Genomic DNA, 10,413 nt, shown 5'->3' with positions numbered 1-10,413 from the left:
CCAGAAATTTTTCTGAAGTGTCAGGGCCTTGAAATTTATGGGACACAATGGCCCAACCTCATTTGGAAAGTTCAACAAGTGTTTGTATATCCTGTGTGAGTGTATCCTTTGAATTTCCTCACATGAGGATGTTATCAACATAATGTTATACATGTTGTCTTAGTATGTTTTCTGTTACTTATAACAGAATAGATAAAATGGGGTAATTTTTTTTTAAAAAAAGAAATTTATTTCTTACAGTTATGAAGCCTGAGAAGTACAAGTCGAGAAAGAATATCTGGTGAGGGCCTTCCAACTGTTGGGGACCCTGCAGGCTACCAAGGTGGCACAGGGCATCATGTGATGAGGGAGCTGAGCATGTGGACATGCTAGTTCAGATCTCTCTTCCTCTTTTATAAAGTCAGTATTTCCATTTCCATGATCCCATGATAACCCATTAATCCATTAATCTGTGAATGGATTAGTCTATTTATAAGGACAGAGCCTTCATGATCCAATCACCACTTAAAGGCCCTACCTTTCAATATTGCTAAATTGGAAATTAAGTTTCAGTACAAGTTTCGGAGGGAATATTCAGACCATGCCATTATTCCCTTGAACCCCTAAAACATGTGTTCTTCTCACATAGAAATATATTCATTTCATCCCCAATGCCCCAAAGTCTTAACTTGTTTCCACACCAACTCAAAAGATCAAAGTCCAAAGTCTCATCTGTGAGCCTGTGAAAGATGCATTCCCATTCCAAAAGGGAGAAAATAGGCAAGAAGAAAGGGATTACAGGCCCGAAGCAAGTTCAAAACCCAAGAAAGTAGACATTAGGTCCTAAGATTCCAAAATAATCTCCTTGACTCCATGTCTGGCACCCTCACTTTGGCTTGAGGATTTTATCCCCAAAGCCTCAAGCAGGCCTGCCCCTATGGCTTTGCTGGGCTTAGTTCATTCAACTCTCCCAGGCTGGCATTGTACACTGGTAGTTCTGGAGTTTCAGCAGTTCTATTCCCATACTCCTCAAGATATGCCCCTAGTGAGGACTCTCTGCAGTGGCCTCACTCCCATAGCCCCATCAGTCCCATGGTAGGAACTCTATAGCAGCTCCAACCCCATGTTTATGCTGAGTATTGTTTTGATTAAGTAGTCAAAGTCTCTATGGTGGCTCCACCCCTGTGACACAACGCTGCCAAGAACCCCAGGCTTTTGATGCCGTTCTTTGAAATCTGGGTGGAGGCCGCCAAGCCTCCAAAGCTCTCATTTTCTGAAAGCCTGCAGAATTAATACCACATGGACACTACCAGCTATAACTTGTGCCTTCCTGGGCTGCAACATGAGCTTCACCTGGGGCAGGCTGAGCCATGGGTGAGGCAGCCATGGAGCACTGTGCTAAAATGTAGGCCGCAGAATCCTGAGGCAACCCTGGGCAGTGAATCCGTGAAGATCACCCCAGGCCTATCCCCTGAAAGCATTCTGCCCTCCGATACCTCTGGGCCTGTGATGAGAGAGGCAGCACTGAAGATCTCTGAAATGTCTTCAGGGTATTTTTTCCATTGTTTTGAGAAATAGTACCTCACTCTTTTTTACCTGTGCTTATCTTTTTAGCAAATGGTTCTGTATGCTTGTTTTCCTCTCCTGAACATGACTTTTCACTCTACATAGCTAGGCTGAAAGTTTTTCAAATATTTCTACTCTGCTTCCCTTTTAATTATAAATTCTGTTCTAAATTGTTTCTTTGTTCCCGAATCTCAATGGAAGTGGCCTAAAGCAACCATGCAGCTCCTTCTATTTTGCTTAGACATTTCTTCTGCCACATACCCTAGTTCATCAATCTCAAATTTGATAAACAAAGCTCTCAAGTATAGACACAGCTCAGCCAAGCTCTTGTCCAATTTATAACAAGGATGGCCTTTCCACCAGTTTCCAAAACTTTGCTCCTCAGTTTTATCTGAAACTTTGTCAGAATGGCTTTTACTGTTCATATTTCTATCAGCATTCTGGTCATAACCACTTAACCAATCTCCAGGAAGTTCCAAATTTTCCATAGCCTTCTTGTATTCTAGGCCCCCACCAGATTATAGGCTTTTTCTAGCCTAATCCTCCAAATTCTTTCAGCTGCTCAGTATTGACTTTTAAAGCTGCTTCCACATTTTCAAGGGTTTGTTATTAGCAATGTGTGTGTTCCTGGAAAAAACTGAATGTGGTTAAGATCTTGCCTGCAAAGACCGTGTGCTGGCAGACCTGTTGAGATATCCCATGGAGAAGGGGAAGTAAGTGAAAGTATATTTCATTCAAAAGTGAAGGCTAATTGCTTGTGAGAGGCTGTTTGAACTATGCATTGAATTTAACATATTAGCAAAATATGTAAATAGCAAACTGTTTTCCAGCTGTTGGTTGAATGTGGTCAGTAATTTGGTAGTTTAGACATGGGAGATTAATGAAGGATACCACAGCGTTCAGGCTATGGTGATTTACTGTGAAGTGTCATTCATTTATATCATGTTTGAGCACTGGCCACAATGGGTTATTGAAAGAGAGACAATAGGAACAATGACAAGACCAGGCACACCCACCCCCAGGGAGTGTCCCTCCATTGCTCTACATTTCCCCACAAACTTCATGGCTGTGGCAGATTCTCTAATGGAACTTTTATCTCAATGGTCTCTCTAGAGCCTCTCTTCTCAGACATATGTTTACAGTTTGTTCTCAAAATTGCCAACAACTGAGGTTCATTAGCCTCTTTTGAACTTTGGTCCACAGGGCTTCTTTAGCTTCTTCAGGAAATTGATCCCATGTGCCTGCTCTAAAAAGAGCAGATAAAACCTGTGTTCCTCTAGCTAACACGGAAACTGCAAAGATGCCCATACCCTCCCATCTAAGAACTTCAACATAATCTCTCTTAGAACATAAATTTTAAGGAATTTGCAGTCTCTCAAAGTATTTTCTTCTGATTGAATAACCGCTATAGGCTTTTTTTTTTCTTTTATTATTATACATTTGAAGGTCTGTGTCTCTCAAGAACTACGATTTGATTCTGGATTGGATTCTTAGAATGGAAAATAATATGCTCTTTTTCCCAGTTAAGTTCCACAAGCTTGGATACTTCCATTAAGAGAAAAGTAGAATGTGGATGGAAGCCAATGGAAAACATGTTGAAGTTTATGCTACTCAAAGCTCCACATGGCACATCTCATCTTTTATTTACCTCTTAGGTACAACAAGGTAAATAGTTCACTACAGTCATTCAGATTGTCAAAGGTATGAGCATCATATGTTTTTAAAGTCATTGATTTTATCATTCTATAAATATGGATTATGAAATGAATCAACTGTGAAAATCTGGAAGAAAATGCAGTACTTGCTAAAGACTACAGGTTAGTACAAACAAGGAAGAGGGCTGCAGGAGACCCAGGTCAATGTTTAACATCATCTAGGACCTCCAAAAACTGTATGGGAAGATGGGAAGGCTGACAAGAATGATTGTAATAATACAATTTTTCTAATCCACTGCATGTAAATTAAAGGGACCCTTTTATATCATATTTCCCTCTTAATCAGAAAAATCTAAAGATGCACTCAGAATACTACCACCAAATTTCCCTTCCCTGAGAATTACCAATTTATTTACAAAGAACTCTTATTGTCAAAAACTTTTTCTGGCTTCTGTAAGACAAGAATACAAAACAGGAGAGTTTGGGTAATAAACTGTCATCTTTAGTTGCCATTGAGGACTCTAAACCTGAGCAAAATTCATTCCATAGTGCTGCTTACAGAGATCTTAAAATTTCTCTTCTCAGAGATATATCTCAAATCAATGCCTGGATGACTCTGAATGTGGCACAGAAACCTATAATAAAATGTTAATTAATATAACATATTGATGCTTAAGCCTTGTTCATGCAGAGGAAAAGGCTCACAATATAAAATGATATTATCTTCAGCATTGCCTGTATAGGGAAATTCCTACTTGTTTCTGAAACAAGGATGTCAGAGATTTGGACAGTAATGGAGATAAGGATCTACAGCAGATATCCAGTGAAGCATCAAATAGCACAGAGAAAGGAAAGAAAGAAACAGGAAAGCACAGAAAACAGAATGAGATAGACAGATGTGTGCCAAAACCACAGAAGTAGGAGAGCTTATAATAGAGTCAGGAGAAAGTGCTTTAAATGTGAAGATTTTATAAACATTTTGAAAGGAAGCAATAGGTTCAAAAACTTCTCTTTTTCTGGAAGAATAGTTATTCTATAATAAATTTCTCTTTTCTTTGGAGACTGAGTTTCACTCTTGTTGTCCAGGCTGGAGTGCAATGGCGTGATCTCAGCTCACTGCAACCTCTGCCTCCCGGGTTCAAGCGATTCTCCATCCTCAGCCTCCTGAGTAGCTGGGATTACAGGCATGCACCACCATGCCCAGCTAATTTTTGTATTTTTAGTAGAGACAGGGTTTCTCCATGTGGTCAGGCTGGTCTCTAACTTCCAACCTCAGGTGATCTGCCTACCTCACCCTACCAAATTGCTGGGGTTACAGACATGAGCCACTGCGCCCAGCCTAATAAATTTTCGTAAGTGCCCAGGAACAGGTCAACTTGAGAAATGAAAAAGGTTACTTACACAAAAGATATGGGGCTTGCATGGAGCCAAGTGCCATCCAATGGGACACTGGTTTGGGCCATCTGAATGGTGAGTAATGTATGATCTGATTCTGTTCATTAAAATAAGCTTTATCACTCCTGCCCTAAGAAATTCTTCCATTTTCATCATTCTCACTTTTTCCCTTTAGGTTTTCTGAAGGTCAACAATGAAAAACAGAACCATGTTTGGTGAGTTTATTCTACTGGGCCTTACAAATCAACCCGAACTCCAAGTGACGATATTCATCTTTCTGTTCCTCACCTACATGCTAAGTGTCCTAGGAAATCTGACTATTATCACCCTCACTTTACTAGATCCCCACCTCCAGACCCCCATGTATTTCTTCCTCCGGAATTTCTCCTTCTTAGAAATTTCCTTCACATCCATTTTTATTCCCAGATTTCTGACCAGCATGACAACAGGAAATAGAGTCATCAGCTTTGCTGGCTGCTTGACTCAGTATTTTTTTGCTATATTTCTTGGAGCTACAGAGTTTTACCTCCTGGCCTCCATGTCCTATGATCGTTATGTGGCCATCTGCAAACCCTTGCATTACCTGACTATTATGAGCAGCAGAGTCTGCATACAACTAGTGTTCTGCTCCTGGCTGGGGGGATTCCTAGCAATCTTACCACCAATCATCCTGATGAGCCAGGTAGATTTCTGTGCCTCCAATATTCTGAATCACTATTACTGTGACTATGGGCCTCTCATGGAGCTTGCCTGCTCAGACACAAGCTTCTTAGAATTGACGGTCATCCTCTTGGCTGTTGTGACTCTTGTGGTTACTCTGGTGCTGGTGACACTGTCATACACATACATTATCAGGACTATTCTGAGGATCCCTTCTGCCCAGCAAAGGACAAAGGCCTTTTCCACTTGCTCCTCCCACATGATTGTCATCTCCCTCTCTTACGGCAGCTGCATGTTTATGTATATTAATCCTTCTGCAAAAGAAGGAGGTGCTTTCAACAAAGGAATAGCTGTACTCATTACTTCGGTTACCCCCTTGTTGAATCCCTTCATATATACTTTAAGAAATCAGCAAGTGAAACAAGCTTTCAAGGACTCAGTCAAAAAGATTGTGAAACTTTAAAAAAGGAGGTTACACATTAATAAAAATATATATTTTCACTTAATAAATATGCATTGAGTGTCTATATTTCAAGTGCTAAATTGGCCCTTGAGGATAAAAATAGGAAAAGTATGTCTTAATTTCAAGAAAACTATAGTCTGGAATGAAGAAAGATATACAAATTTATAAAAAACAAAGTAACATTTTAACTGTTATTAGAGAAGAGTTAATGGAGATCCAAAAAGGAACAATTAGAAAGAATTAGTTCTAGCCTGGCACGGTGGCTCATGCCTGTAATCCCAGCACTTTGGGAGGCTGAGGCAGGCAGATCACGAGGTCAGGGGTTCGAGACCAGCCTGACCAATATGGTGAAACCCTGTCTCTACTTAAAAATACAAAAATTAGCTGGGTGTGGTGGTGCGCACCTGTAATCCCAGCTACTTGGGAGGCTTAGGCAGGAGAATAGCTTGAACCCAGGGGGCGGAGGTTGTGGTGAGCCAAGAGCACACCATTGCACTCCAGCCTTGGTGACAGAGTGAGACTCTGTCTCAAAAAAAAAAAAAAAAAAAGTGAGAAAGAATTAGTTTTGTTTTCCAAAAATTACTTAACATTTAAGAAGCAAGACATACTGCTTATTTAGAAGAGTAGGAGGATAAGAATTTAGAGTGAAAAAGGGAGCCAGATCATAAAAGTATGTAAATACAACTACTGAGTTAGTGGGGTTTCATGAGTCAAGAAAAGTTTTGAGAATTGTTCTGAGGAGAATGTAGTATTGACATTGCTCTTCAGCATGGATCCCTGGAAACTATGTTTCCATCAAGGAGTGAACAATTTTGATTCTCCTCCCTTTTTTCATTTATATTTCACATATAAACAAGGTAACTTCCATCCTTTCCTAAGAGGAAAATGAAAGAAAGAATATGTACATTTAGTCTACTTTTCTCCAAATGAGGAGAAAAATTCTTAAGATTTTTGTCAACTTATATGTCCATTTTTCTAGTTTATGGTTAAAAGAGGTTTCTAGAGGCAAGTTTAGAAGGCTTTCATTCTCCTAGACAAAATCTATTGTTTCTTTTCTTAGATGACATATTTTGAGTTAATGGCATGACATCTGTTTTCTCTGTCTTTGACAGTTTCTGGTGATTTTTTTCTTCCTATTGTGATTTTATTTTCATCTTTTTGTTTCATTTTATTAGATATTACAAAAGAAAATTCTGTTATCTGGCTCTACTTCTTTAACTTTCCCCCAAATTTTTGCTTTTATTTTTAACATAAACTATGGATGAACTTTTTATAAAGTGAAACAAATATAAAGTGTCATTGCAATTTTATGTCTAGAATGTTCCAAATTCTGAGTCTTGAAAAGCAACTAGAAATAGACTACCTACCAGAAACTTTACACACGGATTGAAGGCAATGACAACTTGAATTTGAATAAGTAGTGGTAGTGTCCAACTTCAATGGAAGTAAGGATTTTTTTTTAATCTGAGCACTTGTACACAGTTTAATAACATCCTAACACATTGCAGGAGCTTTGTTAGTATTTGGGGTACAAGTGGAACATAATCTGGTATTTTTCACATGCTTTATACGTGGTAATATGTTGAGTAGAATGAGGTACTTCTCAAGCATTTAAGGAACAAGTTGGATTGAACTGATTATGAGAGCAAATTCTCAAAACCACAGAAAGTACTGGAGAATGTATAATATTTCTGAAAAAAGTATTTTATGTAAAGCTGTTGCCTTTTCGAATATCTGGTTTTCTTTGGTTGCTAGCTAGAGATTAGTGATAATATTAAATATATTCCAAAATTATTGCACTACATTTCAATTGGTAGAGATATGTTCTTGAACAGCCACATCTAAATCATTAAGTTCCCCTACATCCACATATCTACCAAAATCTATGGTACAGCGGGAACAATGTCATATAGTGGCTTAAAACACAGGCTTTAGTTCAAATCTCAGATTTTCAACTTTCTACCAAAGTTACCTGGGGATACTTTCTTGATCTCCCTAAGGCTCACCTATGGCAACTCTAAAATGTTTATAATATTAATGTCGAACTTATAGTTTTGAGCATTCAGTGAGAAAATAAATGTAAAGCATTAAGATTGCCAGTATTTACTGTGTTTAATAAATGATCCCTATTATAACTATCTGATAATTATAAACAATATCTTTTTCAAGGAACCAGAGGTTAACTAGAAAGAAGGTATTAAATTGATTGGTTTAATATAACAGAGACTGTAGAAATGTTGGCCATTCTACTTGAAATGCATCTGCACAAGGCCAGCGTATTTCTACTTTCCATACATCCAGCTGCATGCTGGGTAGCTGAGTCAGCAAAGGTCTTACCTACACTTTAAATAAAGCCATCAAAATACTTGGCAGCAGGTTATAAGGACTGGGCTAGCATCAACTTCATTGCCCTAGATATCTATGGGAGAGAGAGGATGTATTAATATGCTGAGACAAGGAAGGAAGGTACTTTGTATCAGTTAATGTTTAAGACCACTAGGCAAGACTTCACCCAGCCTTCTTTATATAAGCACTTGGAAATGAATATGGAAAAGAATGAATCACCTTCTAAATGAGCTTGTCAAAAAAAAGCAAGTCATATTCTTCTGAAGCTGTTCATCTAGTCTGGCTTTATGTTAATACATACTTGGAATGTAATCCAAGTCACAGATAAGCAAAAGCAATGACTTCCCAGAGTCTGGTGCTGAGCTACCAGAATGTTCAGTATCTAAATATATAAAACGGCGAGTTTTATTCCTCATGTTACCAATGTGGACTAGAATTAAAAGAAACAACTTTAGCTGCCTAATATTCTCAGAGCAATATACCAGTGCTAGGGTGAGGAGATTATGAAAATGAATAAGAGCCAATCTGCTACATTTGGGCATTCATTCTTCCATTGCCTCTCTTTAAAGCTGCCAGAGCTTGTGGATGTATGGATTACAACTCTAAAGAGGTACTCTTCCAGTGTCATTTCTTGCAAAGAGTATGAAATGGAACACGAATAAAATATAATTTTTTTTTTGAGACGGATTCTCACTCTGTCACCCAGGCTGGAGTGCAATGGCGTGGTCTCGGCTCACTGCAACCTCTGCCTCCCAGTTTCAAGCAATTCTCCTGCCTCAGCCTTCTGAGTAGCTGGGATTACAGCCATCTACCAGCACACTGGCTAATTTTTGTATAAAATATAATTTTTTTAATTTTTATGTTTCAGCCAGGTACAGTGGCTCATACCTCTAATCCCAACTCTTTGGGAGGCTGAGGCAGGCAGATCACATGAGGTCAGGAATTCAAGAAAAGCCTGGCCAACACCGTGAAACCCCATCTCTACTATTGCATTGATGCAAAAGTAATTGCGGTTTTTGCCACTAAAATAATGGCAAAAACCGCAATTACTTTTGCACCAATCAAAAAAAAAAAAAAAAGAAAGGAAAAAAAAACAGAAATTGCATGCCTATAATTCCAGCCACTTAAGAGGCTGAAACACAAGAATCACTTGGAGTACAAGTGGCCTTTTGTTACATCAATAAATAAAATAGTGGTGAATTCTGATATTTGAGTGCACCTGTCACCCAAGTAGTGTAATTTTTATCTCTAGCCCCCTCCCATCCCCTTCTGAGACTCTAAAGTTCATTATACCACTCTGTATGCTTTTGTATGCTCATAGCTTAGTTCCCACTTATAAGTGAGAACATACAAGGTTTTTTTTTAACCTGTATTTATTTTATTGCATTTTAGGTTTTGGGGTACATGTGAAGAACATGCAAGATTGTTGCATAGGTACACACGTGGCAGTGTGATTTGCTGCCTTCCTCCCCATCACCTACATATGGCATCTCTCCCGTTGCTATCTCTCCCCAACTCCCCACCCCTCACCGTCCCTCCCCTATTTCCCCTCAACTGACCCCAGTTTTTAACTTCCCACTCCGTATTACTTCACTTAGAATAACTACAAGCTCCAACAAAATCAACAAACCCTTAGTTAGAATAACTAAGAAAAAAGAGAAGACTCAAATAAATTAAATCAGAAATGAAAAAGGAAACATTCAATACCACAACATATAAATAATTATGAGACTATTTTGAACAAATATACATCAATAAATTGAATAACCCAGAAGAAACAAATAAATTCCTTAAAACATACAAAATACCAAGACTTATTTAGAAATAAATAGAAAATCTGAACAGATAAACAATGAGTAAAGCAATTTAATGAGCAACAAAAAGCCTCCCATTAAAGAAAAGCTCAGGACCTGATAGCTTCAGTGCTGTTTTCTACCAAACATTTAAAGAATAATTAACACCATTCCTTCTCAAGCCCTTCCAAAAAAATTTCAAAGAAGAAAATTCTTCCAAACTCATTTTAGGATGTCAGCATTACCTTGATATCAAAACACAATAAGAACATTAAAAACAGAAAATCAAATGAAAATATCCTGATGAACATAGATGAAAAAGATTCTCAACAAAATACCAGAAAAACAAATCCAACCAGCATATTAAAAAGATCATTCCTCATGATGAAGCGAGATTCATTCCAGGGACACAAGGATTGTTCAACATATGCAAATCAATAAATGTGATACACTGCATTAAGAGAATGAAGTATAAAAACCACATGATCATCTCAATAGATGCAGAAAAAGCATTTGATAAAATTCAACATCACTTGATAAAAGCCCTAAACAAATT

General features: G+C 38.2%; 1 protein-coding gene across 1 annotated transcript; it reads left to right on the top strand.

The window, feature by feature from the left end:
• Positions 1-4,700: 4,700 nt before the first annotated feature.
• Positions 4,701-5,873, top strand: LOC116556735 (olfactory receptor 6C4). Its single transcript, XM_032286072.1, has one exon. It carries the CDS (start codon positions 4,789-4,791, stop codon positions 5,716-5,718), a length of 930 nt encoding a protein of 309 aa, XP_032141963.1. The 5' UTR covers positions 4,701-4,788; the 3' UTR covers positions 5,719-5,873.
• The last annotated feature ends 4,540 nt before the right edge of the window (positions 5,874-10,413 follow it).

The sequence above is a fragment of the Sapajus apella genome, unplaced genomic scaffold (genome assembly GCF_009761245.1).
Source record: "Sapajus apella isolate SASKATOON/1434 unplaced genomic scaffold, GSC_monkey_1.0 scaffold2, whole genome shotgun sequence".
NCBI lineage: Eukaryota > Metazoa > Chordata > Mammalia > Primates > Cebidae > Sapajus > Sapajus apella.
The sequence above is the reverse complement of the archived record's forward strand: the minus strand, read 5'-3'. Positions and strand labels throughout refer to the sequence as shown.

Bases quoted from the DNA above. Each gene is read 5' to 3' on its own strand.
- LOC116556735 (XM_032286072.1), top strand. From the start codon at position 4,789: ATGAAAAACAGAACCATGTTTGGTGAGTTTATTCTACTGGGCCTTACA.